Source organism: Phaenicophaeus curvirostris, chromosome 6 (genome assembly GCF_032191515.1).
Source record: "Phaenicophaeus curvirostris isolate KB17595 chromosome 6, BPBGC_Pcur_1.0, whole genome shotgun sequence".
Classification (NCBI taxonomy): domain Eukaryota; kingdom Metazoa; phylum Chordata; class Aves; order Cuculiformes; family Cuculidae; genus Phaenicophaeus; species Phaenicophaeus curvirostris.
Genome location: NC_091397.1, coordinates 15,890,927 through 15,907,649, shown reverse-complemented (window position 1 = coordinate 15,907,649; position 16,723 = coordinate 15,890,927). Strand labels below are relative to the sequence as shown.

The following is a 16,723-nucleotide window of genomic DNA, read 5'->3' as shown; positions in this document are numbered from 1 at the left end:
GCATCCCAGAGATGAAGTCATGTCTTTCCTCCACCAGCAGCTCAGGTGACACAATCGCACACCAGCTGCAGTGGGGATCTGGCCTCTAGATCTGTAGCTGGAAACAGGTGAGGTTAGAGATGTGTGTGATATTGCTCATTGCATTTGAGTTTAGTTATTTTAGGTTAACCTGACATCCCCTCTCTCCTGCTATATTTTACTTACAGCTCAGTATTTTTTAAAGCATGTCTCATTACTGTACAATTTCAAAATCATATTGCATCCACCATGAAAGTCTCTGTGGTTTGCTATGAGCTTCTGCAATAATTTGCTTAAAAGCTTTGCTTACACCTTCCCATTTTTCCAATCTTAGCTGGAAATCCTTCAGCTTATGTCCATCAAGAGACAAAAATAAACTACAAACTGCAGCTTACTGTAGCTGGATGCTCCATTACTGCTGTGAATTTCAAGCATCCTCAGGAAAGCAATGAAAAATTACCCCTCTGAAGGCAATGAAAAATATCAGGAGTCTCTGAGGCCTTAAAGGAGAATAATTATGCTGTGAACAGATTGCTGCATGGCAGAGACCTCAAAGGGCTCTCAAAAGGAAGGCTACAAGACTCCTTTAAAAGGGAGATCAGAGCCATCTCACAGCACTTTTGGGGAGAAAGCAGGTGAGAATAAAAAGACCAGATGCCCAAGGCTGGCTGCCTTCATTGAGGTGAGTGGTCCTGTTGCTTCCAGAACTATTTCCACTCAGGAAAACAAAAGATAAACATGACCCAAAAGAAATTTGAATGGGTATTTTTAAAAGAAGAGCTGTGACCTTAATTCTGCTGGTAGCCAAGTCCTGCAGGACAGTTGGACAAACAGAAAAGGAGTGTGAGGTCTCAGACAAGGAGAGGACTTGGCCAAAATTTCCCTGGAAAACTTGCCTCTCCCCAGGCTGGTGAGCTTCTATTGCCTTCTCCGAGGCATTGTCCAGCCCACCCCAGGCCCACGCTGCACTCTCTTGTTTGTGCCCAGAGCAGCGGAGCTACAGAGGGGTGGTCAGTGGCCATCCCAGGAGCTTCACTACAGGTTGTTGTGGCTGTCTCAGTCCGGAACCGGGGCCCTCCTGCCCATTCAAGCGGCACCCAGTGCACAACTCAAAGAGCAGGATAAGAAGTGGGAAATTTTTCAGCCTGGTAGCATTGGTGAGTGTGCTCTGCAGAGGAGAGGTATTGAGGATGATGACCAGGACCAAGGACAACCGATGAGATCAGGTCAAGGCAATTCTAAAGCATTTTGTGCTTAATGGGTAACAGAGGCCAGGATTTGTTACATATTTCACCTCCCTGGGAAAGATTCCGACAGGCCTGAGTTCATTATCCCAGGGGAAGGTGACAGCACTGTTTTGCCGGGTTGAACAGGAGCAGGGTTAAGGTTGCAAAAAGAGGACTGGAGTCCTCTTTATTATGTCTTCCCTCTCTTTTCAGTACTTCAACTGTAAAAAGTGACTTTACAATAGTGCAAGATGCTGTCGGCCAGCTTATGGGGAATAGGGCTTTAGGGGGAGTGCAGAAACTTTGTCAGGGTTTCTTCGCAGGGCAGGTGGGAGAGGGTCCAGATGGTGCTATCAAAGGAGCAGTAACTCAATCACTGTGACTCCACCATCTGCTCTGCCCTGGGTTATAATTTCCAGCTCTTCCAACTTCATCCAGAGTTTTGTGGCTTGATTGGGTAACACTTCATGTGAATAAAAAGGGAATTGGAGGCTCAGCTTTGCACACCTTGAGTTCTCTATGAGAAAGGGCACTCGGGCACATCTTCCACACAGCAATGTTTTGGGGAGATATCATTACTAGCCCCTAAACTACCACTGCATGGATTCATTGTGTTTTCTTTTCAGGATCTAAATCACAGTTTTCAGTAGTGTGCAGCATTTCCATGGGTGTCGCGAAACAAAAGGAAATTCAGGCCTTGCCATGCTCTTCCCAGTGATTCAGGTGTAGTCCTGATCACCAGCTCAGGGGAATCAGTAAATACAGAGATGATTACTTTTAATTTACCAGCCAAATCAGCCAGACTAGGCCAGCTCTGCTAGTACCTTATTTGTTTTCTTTAATATTGCTTCTTAATGTTCAGAGCCTTGATTTTTTTTTACATAATTATAAGATGCTGAGAACCTCTCCAAGTTAAAGAATTCATTGCCACAAGATTTCTCTTGAAAATTACAATAAAACTCAATGTGTCAGGTGCTTTGTCTCCAAAAACCTCTTCCAGCTGCCAAAAAGTAGCACTGTTCTTCAAGTGTTGGCTTTTATGCCGTGAGTAGAAATGTAACGTCAGCTCTTCCTTTCTTGCCTGGTGCGCAGCTGGTGGGGCAGCTCTCGCCCAGATGGCCCAACTGACAGGTTACAGGTTAGGGCAGGACAAAGTGGCAGGTGCCGTGGGTACCACGGAGTCACTGCAGGAGCCACAGAGGGGAGTGGGAGCCACAGAGGGATGTGTTATGGGCAGCAAGCAGGAGGGGAGAACCCCAGGGTGGGCCCCAGTTTGTGGCACCATCCCTGTCCAGGATGTGTGTGAGGCTTTACAAAGCACTCTAGGGACAGAGTAGCAGGTTTTGATGGGGCTGCTACTTTTGGTGACAGCTTCTGAAAGCAATTCTGTATCTTCCTTTCTTTGTATCTGGTGCAAAGCTTTGTAAAGAGGGAAGCCTTTGTGGCTGCAAGCACCTAACTCTTATATTTCAAGCTATAGTAAAGAAAGAATAATTTTAACAGGACTTTATTGAACTTGTGGTCACTAGTGGGGACTGTGGCACTACCTGTAACTGCCACTGCCATCCCAGTCCCCTGGAATGCACCCGCAAAAGTGGCCCCAGGTGACAAGACAGTTTTACTTAACAGAGCAGCATTACTTTAAAGAGAAATGGAAATGAAAACTGCCAGAAGGGCTTTCAATTGCTATAGGGCATGAATGGCCAAGAAGGAACAAGGAAGCCAATGGCTAAATGGAAGGCTGTATGCCAACTTCATTCACAGGTTCTTTAAAACCAGAGAGGACCATTGTAATTGTGCTGTCTGGCCTGCAACATGCCACAAGCCTTAGCTCATGACTTAGGAAATTAGAAAGACAGCAGGAAGGAAGGAAAGGCGCAAGTCCCCACCTCTGCCTCACACAGCACGGGCATCATTTCCGCTGTCCAAGACTAACGCTGGCAAAATGTTGCCTTGCCAGCAACAGCAGCGCTCGATGTTTTGTTGCACTGCATCCTGCCCTCACATGCTCAGGCTTTCTTTTTATCTCAGGGATGCAAAGAAAGCCCAGAATGAATTAGGACAACCACCTGGGGAGTTAGTTATGATTTTTAAGTGCTAACGATGCCGCCCACAGTTCAGTGTTTATAATAAACTCTCTTCTCCCCCTCTTAACTAAATTGTGTGTATACAGAGGAAGAAGCTGTACCCATGGACACCATGAGCACACAGCTTGCTGCACACAGCTGCTGTACATGAACAGGAAAGGTGGACAGAATATTACTTATTTTCATTCATTTGAATGGGGCAGACTAGCAAGATCTAGCAAAAGAAGGGAACAAGTATGATCCTGGCCTCTACCCACTGTGCTTTAACGTAAACCTGAAGATCATAGAATCATAGAATAACCAGGTTGGAAGAGACCCACCGGATCATCGAGTCCAACCACTCCTATCAAACACTAAACCATGCCCCTTAGCACCTCGTCCACCTGTGCCTTAAACACCTCCAGGGAAGGTGACTCAACCACCTCCCTGGGCAGCCTGTGCCAGTGCCCAATGACCCTTTCTGTGAAAAATTTTTTCCTAACATCCAGCCTAAACCTCCCCTGGCGGAGCTTGAGGCCATTCCCTCTTGTCCTGTCCCCTGTCACTTGGAAGAAGAGGCCAGCACCCTCCTCTCTACAACCTCCTTTCAGGTAGTTATAGAGAGCAATGAGGTCTCCCCTCAGCCTCCTCTTCTCCAGGCAAAACAACCCCAGCTCTCTCAGCCGTTCCTCACAAGGCCTGTTCTCCAACCCCCTCACCAGCTTTGTTGCTCTTCTCTGGACTCGCTTCAGAGCCTCAACATCCTTCTTGTGGTGAGGGGCCCAGAACTGAACACAGTATTCGAGGAGCGGTCTCACCACTGCCGAGTACAGAGGGAGGATAACCTCCCTGGACCTGCTGGTCACGCTGTTTCTGATACAAGCCAAGATGCCACTGGCCTTCTTGGCCACCTGGGCACACTGCTGGCTCATGTTCACTCGGCTGTCAACCAACACCCCCAGGTCCCTCTCCTCCAGGCAGCTTTCCAGCCAGACTTCTCCTAGTCTGTAGCACTGCGTAGGGTTGTTGTGCCCCAAGTGCAAGACCCAGCATTTGGCCTTGTTAAACCTCATGCCATTGGTCTCAGCCCAGCGGTCCAGCCTGTTCAGATCCCTTTGCAGAGCCTCCCTACCCTCCAGCAGATCAACAATTCCACTCAGCTTAGTGTCACCACCAAACTTGCTAAGGGTGCACTCGATGGCTTCATCCAGGTCATTGATAAAGACATTGAACAGGGCTGGACCCAGCACTGAGCCCTGGGGAACCCCACTTGTCACTGGCCTCCAGCTGGATTTCACACCATTTCCCACCACTCTCTGGGCCCGGCCATCCAACCAGTTTTCCACCCAGGAGAGTGTAAAGATTGTGCTCTCCTCTTGACAGCTGGCTCACAGCTCAGCCTACACAAGCGATACGGATGGCAATTCAATGGTTGCATGGAATTACATTGCTTTGCCTTAGCCTTGTGCCAAATATAATATCTAATTGCTTAGTTTACGTATGTTTCTGCAATACAGGAGAACAGGCACTCTGGGAAGCAGGGGAGCTGCACACAGCCTGCTTTAACTGTTACCTGGAAAGTGCCATTTTTTAATTCTTCTAGTCTGTGCTCTTTTTTTTTGCCATTTTGTTGTTGATGTTACGATTCAGCATTAATGCTGACGACTGCTTTTAATTAAGTATCTCTGGCTGAGTGGCCTAAGCCTCTGCCTCCGCAGGCAAAGCAGCGTTATGGACCAAGCACAGCGCATTCCAGCCTCCAGTCTCCAGGCTGTTGTACAAATAAGGAAGCAAATGGTCCAAGTCGGATTGACTTTCATGGCAGCAGGAATAGCAGGTGGGTGGATGCAGGAAAAGGAGATTAATAGGAAAAGAAGTCTTATCCATAAAACTTCAAACAGAAAACTCCGAGCGGGACTAGCACATTAGTGAGAACAGTACTTCAGCTATGAAGCAGCTATTTCAAGCTGGAAATATGGTTAATACATAATACTTTAAGGGAGACACTTGCACAACCATGTCTCAGTTTTCCTTCACAAACTGAGCAGCTCACACACATGCCGGCAGGGGCTTGCCAAGGCCAGCACCTACTGAAGATGTGCTTGCTCAGTTCCAAGGGAAAGCATCCCTGCAGCCAGCAGGCAAACTTGGCAGCAGCACTGTGCAGCAGGATTGCCTGCAGACATCAGTAAAGACAATCCAGCTCGGGGTTTTGTCTTTCTGTACACTCCAACTTTTGAGCTTCGTACATTTCTTTCTTCTGGTGTTCTGAGATTGTAACAGGCAGGACTACATTTGCTCTCCAAGATCTGTTGCCACAGGGCTTGGATCTCAGACGGGGCACTCAGTGCCACCAGAATAATGCTGCCAAACTGAGAACAAGTTTGGGTTTGTATCATGCAGATGCTATTTGTGCATTCACAATTATGTTGAAGGAACCTGGTTCTTGACTTCCATCAGCACTCAGGTGTTTGTGCCAAGTGAATCTGGATACAAGTTCATCACCAAGGAGCTGATGCACAGAAACTGCTCTGAAAAAGTCTGGGGAAAGGTAGGCACTGGCATTTTGCAATGTCACTTGCGCTCCACCTGTTCACAGAGCAATTTATCTTTACAAAGCAAAGCCAGCCTTCAGCTGCACTGTACGAAGTAAAAAAAAGATGAAAAGGAAAAAAGAATCCTACACACACACACACACACACACACACTTGGCAGCCTGGCTTTCTCCCAGGTCTCTGGCCTGTATTCCTGCAGATGTGCTAAGTGACTGCTTCTTTGCTCTCTTGCTTGTCCGTCACACCTGCTTTATCTGGTTGCCTTCAGCAGTTTGCATTTACTTGTTCTCACACTGAGGATATGCTCTCCCTTTCCCTAGCCAACTACATCTTAGTGCAACAAACTGCAAGATTAAGTTCTACGAGAAATAAACCTGATGCTATCCCTGCATCTTCCACTTTGCAGTTCTGAGTGTGTTGAATGTAACACAGATTTCATCTTTTGAAAGACAGTAGTGGCAAAATACTTTAACAAACTCAAATCCATTTGTGGAAGTTGTAGGAAATTCTAACATTAGAGCTGCCATTTAATTTTCAAGGTAATAAAAAGGACCAAGAGGCCAAGTTGCCTCTAAGTGTCTTTCAGGTCCACTTGCTACACAGTGTGATCTTGTTTTACAAGTGCTGTGTTTACAAGAATGCTGGGGAGGATGTTCGTTTAAGTCCCACAATCACATAGGGCTACTTTTACAAAAGTCTGATCCAGTCCTACCAGCTGCTTGCCCACAAAACTTTGCAATTGTGGAGGCTAATTAAGATTCTTCAGAGGAGCTCTCCTCTCCCTGGCGCTCACAGAAGGCCTCATTAGACATGCTGTACCTCCCCCTTCACCCAGCAGAATGCCCCACTGTGCTTGGTTCACATTATGGCTTATAAATTAACCAATTGATTCTGAAAATATCATTACTTCGGGGCTAAATAAAGCCTTTCCCTTGAAGGGCAAAAATTCAGGACTCCACACAGGAATAAACCGACACTGCATTACCTAGAAACTCCCTTCTCCCTCATGCTGTGAGTCGACGATTCACTTGCCAGGATATAATGGGTTCAGTACAAAGGGAATTGATCATGGCTTTCTATGAAGATGGGGAGGAGTCTGGGCCTGGGCTGTAAGCGTGACCTATCCACTTAAACACAGGAAGCTTTGTTTACATGCAATTTTGATTTTTTAAAAAAAATAATTTATATTAAATGACTGTACATATTTGCCTTTTCTTCTGCGTCCATTTCTCTCTCCAGCTTGAAATTAAAGTAGCTGGTATAGATCAAGCACATTTGAGAGTTGCTTGGTACTAACACTGCGTAGCTGAACTGTAGAGCTGAACACAGCTCTAGAGCTGGAACAAAATTTCAACCAGCACCAATACATAACATTGGACCTCCAGTAACTTCGAGTGGTTGCAGCTGCAAAAGTTTATATTCTGTCTTTAAAATGGTTTTAAACCACAACAAAATCTGATTTAAAGCCCAAACTGAGGAATACATAAATTCAATTATGTTTCAGCTAATAAAAATAGCTTTCTCCTGCTGTGTTTGTACAAAAATCTCATTTTGATTTTTTAAAGAAACCTAACTACAGAAACAGGACAGGGTATTTCAAGAAATGATGAAACCCAAGGCTTGGGCAGCCTCCTCTTCCTGGATGTCTGAAGTGTTTTGCTACACCTCTTTCAATTAAAAATAATCTCTCCCCTCCCCAAAATGAAAATGAGAACATCAGAACTCATGACAACTTCACCACACAAAACCATACTATATATTGTAATAACAAAATGCTTTATTTTCAGGGAATACAAGGAAGAGAGTGACATCCTCATTATCAAATCATTTTAAAAAGGCATTCTTTCTTTGAAAAACATAACACTTGTACAGAAAACGTGACCTGTGCCCTCTCATTTAGCAGTGGGAATTCTATTTTTATTTTACAGCTGAAGTTGGGATTTGAATAATCTACAGCAACACATTCAAACTTGGTTGGTATTTTCTAGTAGCTTGGGGCAGAGATGCCACTCTGCACTGCTCAGGTTTGACAACCTACCAGGAGGCCGACAACACAACACCGAGATGGAGTTATCACATTTCTCACCCAGGTCGCTTTGCAACAAACCACAAGACTTCACCATTACCACAAGAAGACAGCGAGAAAGCCACAAGGTAACTTGTCTTCTCTTTTTATCTCTGAAGACTTTTCATGCAAGCCCTATGCTCATGAAATTCTTGTACCATTTATCTGATTACATCTCAGCACATACATCCCCTTTGCTGTAAGCCAGAACTGTGTTGTGAAAGGTACACAACAGATCAGAAGCCAAACACGATTATTTTCTCAATCAATCTACTCTCTGTACTGTAGGTTCCAAGTAAACTGGAATATGTTTTAAAGACCACAAATTACTTCTACCCTCTCTGAACCTTATGTTACAATTTAATGTGTTAAAGAAAGGGATTTGGAAGTTCCTAAAATTGTCAGGTTATAAGGTAAGAATTCATCTTTTAATCCAGCCTGACAGCTCTTTGCCACGAGTAGTATCCATGCTAAGCAGTAAGATGCATCGGCCTTATTGTTTAAAGGGAATTCATGTTCTCCAAAGTGGGAATGGAAACTCCAAAAGAACTAGTGGTTTTCTTTATTCAGGTTAGACATAACAAATATGTCAGATACAGCAGTTAGTCTAGAAAAATACATTTAAAAAAATCTTCAGCAGACCATGCTCCCTGTAACAAAATCTTTCAAAACCAATTTTACAAATTATTCTACATTAATGTAAAAAGAAATTCTTAAATTTAGCATCATGGATTCCATCAAACATCTATCTATCAAAACATGAGTTTCACTATCTGTAGATGTTAGAATTCATAATACATTTTTTCTAATGTATCCTGTACATATTAAATAACCTAAAAGGCTCCTCTTGTAGTGCATTAACAATTTAGCAAGTACACTCAGTATTTCTCCAGTACCATTTGCATTACAGTTATTTGCCTGCAAATGTAATTAACATCTAAAAGTGCACACAGTTAGGTCCCCCTTCCCTCCCCATAACCTGTTTCCCTGCTGAAACCCAGACATCCACTGGAAATACTATGCTACTGTAGCTAATCTACCCATTATTAGAAATGTGTGACTTAAAACTATACAGGAACTGAATTATATACAAGAATCAAAAGGACAGCCTGTATTTACATCAAACTTCCACTACCACAGCATTATACCAAGAACTCAATACAGTGTTACAGTTGGTATTTACTTAAATTTTAGCTTTAAACCAGTATAACACAAAACTTAGCTCGGGAAATACCCTGAAAAAAAAATGAACGTGTTTATTAAATATGACTTCTATTATGCCACAAGACAAATATCCTTTGCTGGATATTCTCACGATTTCGGTGTTTGAAACAGTGCTCTGTTCCATAAAGCAACTAAGAAGTTCCAGTAAGGTTGCTGGGGGAAAAGAAAAGAAAAAAGAATTGAAAAAGCAAAAAAAAAAATCCGGTGGGGAGAGTGATAAGGAAAAAGGACAGCAGTATCAAGTAAGGAATTAGATTTGAATAACTAAACCAAACTGTTAGGACAAGTTTAAGACAGACACTGCATGCAGAAACGCCTTGGAAAAGCGTCATACAGATCTGAGTAGGTTGTAATACACAAGCTTAAGATGTAATTCGACTGAAATTTTCCACCCCAGTTGGTAGGAGTTTTCCCTATCAAGTGGAAAAATTTTAAGATTAAATTCCAGATTATCCAGTTTGAGATTAACAGCTTTACTCTTCAAGAAATCCAGTGTATGAACTACATTTTTCCAATGCTACTTTAAAAAAGGCGAACTATAAACTTTTCAATTCACTTTTTACATTGAACTTTTCAAGGAAAGTGTTGTCTTTAATTTGCATTAAAGTGGTTGAACATTTCTCCTGTTTCTCCCCTCCCCAAAAGTGCAAAAAAAAAACCAACAACTTGCTGTTTGGTCCACAAACATAATACATCATGTACAGTGAGAGATTTTTCCTTCTGATGGAGTACTGTTCCCAACCCATCACTTCCAGCTTCTACTCCAAGAAAAATGTCAGCGTCCAAAGACTGAATTCAATTCCAGTAGAATTAATTCTACAATCTGATTCTGGTATACTGTGTGGACTGCTATGTTACCAGTCTCTTTCTCTGGTTTTAATAAGGTTGGTCCAAAAACTATTGCTACACTTTGATAGGTCATTCGGTTCTTTTCTCCATTTTCTACAACTCTGAAAGAGAAAAAAAATATCGAAAGATTTATCAGTGTTAAGAGTAATAGGATGACAGGAAAAAGACAAGGTCCAAAGCAAATGACTACATAGTATTTATTTAATAAGTAGTCTTATTATTAGGACATACAGCTGCTGCGATTTCCCTCTCTACAGAAAAGTTTTGTTTTGAAATGCTATTCCTGATCCTTTCACAATCCCTTGAACAAAAGGGTTTGGCAGTAAACATCACAACTATGATGCATACTGTCTAAAGTCAGTTAGGTGTTCTATAAGCTTGTATAAATTCAGGCTGATACATTCTTTTCATTCAGTCCAACATAGGCAAGAAAAATGTGGTGGGGACAGCCACCAAGTACATTTAATTGGATTATTAGCTTTATGGGAGGCTCAGCAATACAAAGTCTTCCCTTCTAGCTGCTACTTACCTCTTCAGGTGTCTAAAGAGAACCTGCATGGTGTCCTGATTTGGTTTTGGCAACTGTTTGATTAAATCTTTAACAGCATGCACACGCTGCCTCGGTTCTTGTTCTGCAAAAGGATGAAGTGTAGAAAAAAAAAATCAGTAATTTTGTTTAAAACTTTAGCATAAAATTTAACAGGCGAGGAATAAACACAAATACTGTGCAGTGCTAATACAAGATAAAACACTGCCACCTCCTGACCGGACCGCGCATGACCGACAGGGCATTTCAGGAATGCCTTACAGGCATTCATAACCAAACTTTCTTTCTACTGTTCAAAACAATTAAACTGTACATATTGAGCAGAACTTATACGAAGAGCACGCGCATGTTTTCCAGACTTACTAATTGCATTGACAAAGTCATTGAAGTGATTATAAGTGAACAGTGGCTCTGGCAATTCTCTGAAAAACATCTTCAGAGCTCCTGTGATGACATGTATATCTTCCCATTTACTGTCATTCAAGTCTAGTTTCTCATCTGAGAGAGAAAAATGAATAATTGATGTTAATAATCTAACTATAGAAGGGTTGTTTTTTTAAAAAAAATAAACAAACAATTATTTTTCTATAGCTCTTGCTTTTAAAGCAGTAAATACTCTCACTCCAGCCCCATTCTCCACAGGCATACAGAGCTGCAGCGTTCTAAGAGGATACAGAAAATATCAACCACTACAGACAGAAAGGGCCAAACTCAGCCTACTGTACTACACGCAGCTCCCCTAAACCAAGAGTATTTTCCAGAGAGGAATAAAGCTGCTGGAATAACACTAAACCTACTGTTGTTAGACCTTGTCAGTAAGGAAATGAGAGGTCAGACTGAAGAAGGGCTACTGTCCTCTTCCTAGCTGCCTGCTACCTATTGATTCCCACTGAACAAAGCACTAAGATGTAGCCACATTAAAGGATTTTATACACAGAGTACAGCAAAGAGGAGCTAAGCACCCCCATATTAAAAGGCAGCCACCAGTCTCGCTAAAAAGCATGAACTTACAGCGCTAGACCTAGTGGAATCTTAATATGCTTACTGTTTTTCTATAAGGTATGAAGCTATTTTGTTTGAAATAATTCCCTCCCCCAATTCCATTACCACCTCTCTTTCTAATTGAGTTCTAGCAATGCCTCTGTGCTCCACGTAAGACCAAACCTCCCGGATGCTACGTTTTTCTAATTATGTATATTACACGCTGAATTCTGCAATTTTGAAGTATTTTTACTTTGAAGAAGACAATCATTTCTCTTGAAAGAATGCATTTATACATTAAGAATTTTGGTCTTGAGCTTTCCATGAACTGCAACAATCTGAAAATATACACAATTGTAATATAGTTGAAGAAAGCTTACCGTGATTGACTGCAAATCTTAGCTTCTGTATCACTGCAAGATTGCCACTAACTCTGTATATGCCATCAACATCTAACCCTAAAACAAAGAGATAAATCCATTTTAATACCTTACACATGCATGAATTCAGCAATCAGGGCTGCTACAAAGATGTAGGTCTACTCAGCAAAATTTAAAAAAAAAAGAAAAAGAAACAAACCCACCTTGTAATAAAGAACACTTGACTCAACACCACCACCACAAAAGGAAATTAGAACTAGCTTTTCTGATGGGCAGGGAATTTCACTGGAGGTTTAGTTTGCTGTCATAGGTTTGGTAGCATCAAGCTCAAGATAATCTCTAAAACTTCCCAACTTCCTAAACAGCAGAAAAGCAGGGAAGAGGCAACAGCTTCAAGTTTCCCCAATGAGACTAGGTGTCTTGTTTAAGATGCTCTTGGTGGGTGGGCAGGGGGTATATAGCAGTCCAACATGCAAAAGCCAGGTATTTCGTGAATGTTCAATCTTTTAATGCATGGTTAAGAAATATCACATCAAGTCATGCACAGAGAGCACCTCAAAGTTGTCAAGTGACCAAGTCTGCATGGAGAAGGAATGATGTGCATGCACACTCATCACTACCCAGCAGCCTACAAAACTAAAATGGGTAGCCCTTGCCTTTACAGTATTGCACACTCAGCCAGAAAAGCAGCAAACTGTCTCTGTGGTTGCTACTGCAGTTACTCAGAGTGATTAGGAGGTAAAGAATTTAAACAAATTGCCAATTGATTGTAGCATGTGAATCAGTACCACTGAGAAGGGTGAGCTTGCCAGAATACCTGTCAGGTCCCTGCAGCTCCTCAAGGATTTGTCTGATGCAACACAGCACGGTTACCAGCACCATCTGAAGTTTCCCTTTTCCCCATAATCCACTAGTCATTCCTCTACAGAAAGAACTGATTTGAAGTGTATTGCCAGTAGGAAGAGGAGTTGGAGAAGTGGGGGGATAGAGCAGGGAAAGCTGTTCATTTATGTCAGCTGCTTCTCCCCCAGGTATTTAAAAAAAGAAAATTTCAACACTATCTTCACTGCAATCCTGTCTTCAAAAAAAAAAATAATAATAATAATAAAAAAAAAAGAACAAAGCAACCCCTTTCTCACAAACTGCAGATGGAATAGCCTGCTGTTATAAGCAAAGTGGCAGTTTGTTGAACTGGAGTAAAAAGATGGAAGCAGTTACTTTTTTGCCTTCCTAGGCCAGCACAGAGAAAGAAGACTGATTACAGACTGCAACAAAATCCTAAATGAAGTTCCCATGGAAAGTCACTTAAATTTAACATGCAGCATCCCCCTGTAACACTTACTCTCAAGAGAATGTTCTGTTAATAATGAATTAACAGACTGGTATAGCATGTATTTGAATGACAATTATGAAGATTCCATAACCCCTCTCAGTCATCTTTTCCAAGAGACAGGAAAATGACAACAGCAAGAAACACGCAACACAGACTACACCCAAGTCAGGAGTCACAACCATTTTCATTTTCAATGAAAATGTGAAGATATTCTTTACATCAGACAACAGAGAACATCACATGTAGCTTTCAAACACAGCATTTTCATAGTTATAAGGTAGCAGCAAACAAAAATGAGTCAATATATGCACAGTAATAAACCTCCAGAATTGCATAAAAATTCAAACGGCAACAGGTCTAACTGGCTGAAGAGCATCGAACCAACAGGCTTGTCTTCTGGCAGTCAAAGCAGGAACATAACACATTCTCCTAGAAGTTTGTTTCAAGTAAGTTTTAACACAAATTATTTTATTAGCATGCTTAAACCTTCCAAAAATGAACAGCTACATTTTGGCAGGTTCTTTCTCTTTTCATTTGTGCTGAGCTCTTCTATCACTTGCAATACTTCTTTTCTTAAAGCCTTGCTGCCAGAAGGCCGCCCTGCCTTCCTCTCAGCCTGAAAGATACCGAAGCATATAAATTTCTCAGATATGCGACTTCCTTCCCTCTCCCCCTTTTGGATCCCACCTACCTTCCCGCTCTTGAAAACCCATTGAAAGCTACAGATACAAGTTTCAGATTATTGTCCCCAAATAAATCTACAGCATTTTAAGGATCAAGAAGTTCAAAATTAGATAGTGTGGTGAAGAAGAGAGATTCAGAAACAAAAAACTTTAACCATACCATGTTCCTCAACATGCTCAATGCACAGCTTCACGAACTTTGGCACCGTGCTGTTTTCTCTTTGACACAAGCTGGTGAGATTGGAACCAAACACTTGATCTGGAACCAAGTAAAGAGACTGATTTACAGTGGAACAGGACTCAAGTGACAGAACTAGTTCAGGTTAAAACAAACCTCTACAAAGGGCAAAGACTACTGGGTACAGTTGTCACAGTATTAGAATGAAAACAGAGAACTTTTTTAAAAAAGCTCTCAGCAGCACCCAGTAAGCAAAAGCTCGCAGTAAGAAAAAGCTCCCAGTAAGAAAGAGTGTCAGCAGCTGCCCAAGCGTGAGTCTCTGAGTAAGGAACTTTTGCTACTGAAATTATTTTCATCCATCAGGAGATACTTGTACAAGTCACATAGTCATTACTGTAATGAGAAATTTAATGGATTCAAATGTCCTGTTACACTCTGCTCCTGTTCTGAGTTCAAAATACATTTACTGTAATCTTTGTTCAAAATCTGAAGAGATAATAAACTTTGATTAAAGGGAAAGCTTTTGGCATTGCTTGGGGGGAAACCCTGTAGAATTTCATCTTTCACTGCACCTACTGTTTAACTCAGCATTACATATGAATTTACTTTAATGTAGAGTCTTTAATTTCTAAGAGTTTTAAGCTCTGGCATGGATTTGTAAGTGGCAGACCTTTATATCACAGAGCCCTGAATGGACGCAAGCATGGCTATGCACAGGCAACCTGGCTGCAGGAATGGAATCTAAATACAGATATTTATGGGCAAAAGGTTATTTTGAGTTTTTCTATTCAAAACTACATGATCAGAGGAAGGAGAGGGGGCTTCTATCAAACTGGAGCAAAAATGAAAATCAGCTTGCGCAGAGAACAGATTCTTGTAATGTCTTAGTGTATTTCTGCAGCATGTTAACTCCTCTTGTTCAGATTTTATTATCACCAAAATTGCTGTCAGACTAATTTCTATGGTTTTCAAAGATGCTCAAATAATAGATGACCACCCCCGTTCAGATGCATGAGACTGAAATAGAAAAAGTTGCTGGGTTTGTTGTTTGTTTTTTTTTTAATCTGTTAAATACAGCAAGTGGTTGTCTTCACAGTACCTAGTAGATCTTACTTCAGAGCTTATGCAAGAGAAAACTGCTCTTGCATTTGCGTCATGCATAGCATCTAGTCCATATTTCATTTTTAGTAATTAAACCAGATTCACTAACAACACTTGCATGTGACTAGCACTTTGGGACATCCAAACACCACACCAAACCAATTATACAGTATGAAAACTGGCACACAAAGTTATTATTAGTTGTATGCTTATAAAGCTGGTGCCCCAAAATACCTCAGTCCTGCTGCTGCTACTCACGCAGCCAGTTGTATAAGCAGAATCAGTAGCAAGGGACTGAAATAACCTACACTGCAAGAAAACCAAGCTAGCATGCAGCTGTGGCAGGTAAAGCAAAGCAGATTAGGTAGCACAAGAAAATACTAGTATGTAACAAACCAATTTTCTACAATTGCTGTTAACTTTAATCAATTCCACATAACACAGGAAAAATGTTTTCCTCCTATCTTAAAGTAACTGTTGTAGTTTTGTTTTTACATGTAACAAAACTTTAGCACAGTTACTTGTCTGGGTAGTGCACGCTGTTTCAAGTGTTGGGTTTGTTTTTTTCCTAGAACTTTTCATTATTTTTTCTGCTTATACTGCATTTGTCAAATTTTCCATTTACTAAGCTTCTTCTATAGCAGCCACAAAAGTACACTGGGTTTTTAAATAGACTCTTGTATTTTTCATTCATACAGTAAATGCAAAACTGTACAGTGTAGATCCAACTTCTTAAATTTACATCATGCTTTTAAATAAAAAACAAACTCTTCATTCCTTAACATCTTTATTAAAAAATCCAATCATCAATATGCATGTGTACAAATTAAACTTGGCTTAGCGTTCAATGTTGCTAATGTCAAGTTACGTCATTGAGCCATGACATGAATACTAAGCTGTAAAGCAGAGCAAAACATCAAAGTCTGGGAATAATGCCTCCATATCCCCCAAAAAAATGTCATCGTTCACAGTTAAATTATATTTGCAGATACACAAATATATCAAACAAATGCCACATGCAACAGAAGCACACCTGTTAAAAGTATGTAGTTAGGCAAATCACAATAGGATTTGGTCTGATATTTGCCTACCCATACACTATTTTGACCCTAGTACAGTACCACCTACAAGTCCTGCTAAAGCATACAAATAAATAAATAAATAAATAAAGTTACAGTGAGTACCAAGTCAATCATTTATACAAACACATTAACTTAGACTTGTGCAAATACTGTACGCTCAAAGTTTCTACAAGTGTGACAAATAGAAGTATATCATAAATTATCAATTCATTCATAAGTTTAATTCAAGAATACCTGTAAGATTAATTATTTGTGAAACAACTGAAACAATGTATACATTCAAAGAAGGTTAGCAAAAAATCATGTTTAAGTTAAGATTCCTGTAGCCTCATCCTGGTTTGCCTAAATATTTCTTTTCTTGTGAGATGGCATGTGATTGTCTGGGTCCACTCAGACTAAAACACCCTTGTGAAACATATGTGCATGTGCTACAGA

The 16,723-nt window shown here is 41.1% G+C and overlaps 1 protein-coding gene across 11 annotated transcripts in view; it reads right to left on the bottom strand.

The window, feature by feature from the left end:
- Positions 1 to 7,622: 7,622 nt before the first annotated feature.
- ARHGAP12 (Rho GTPase activating protein 12) overlaps positions 7,623 to 16,723 on the bottom strand; it is a 73,893-nt gene continuing 64,792 nt past the window's right edge. For all 11 annotated transcript variants that reach the window (XM_069859385.1, XM_069859387.1, XM_069859386.1 and 8 more), the window contains 5 exons: positions 14,088 to 14,186; positions 11,912 to 11,989; positions 10,914 to 11,048; positions 10,533 to 10,635; positions 7,623 to 10,104 (listed from right to left, as the gene is read on the bottom strand). In XM_069859385.1, the coding sequence (XP_069715486.1) occupies positions 9,930 to 10,104; positions 10,533 to 10,635; positions 10,914 to 11,048; positions 11,912 to 11,989; positions 14,088 to 14,186 (590 nt within the window). In that variant the 3' untranslated portion in view covers positions 7,623 to 9,929. The remainder of the gene's footprint in view (positions 10,105 to 10,532; positions 10,636 to 10,913; positions 11,049 to 11,911; positions 11,990 to 14,087; positions 14,187 to 16,723) is intronic.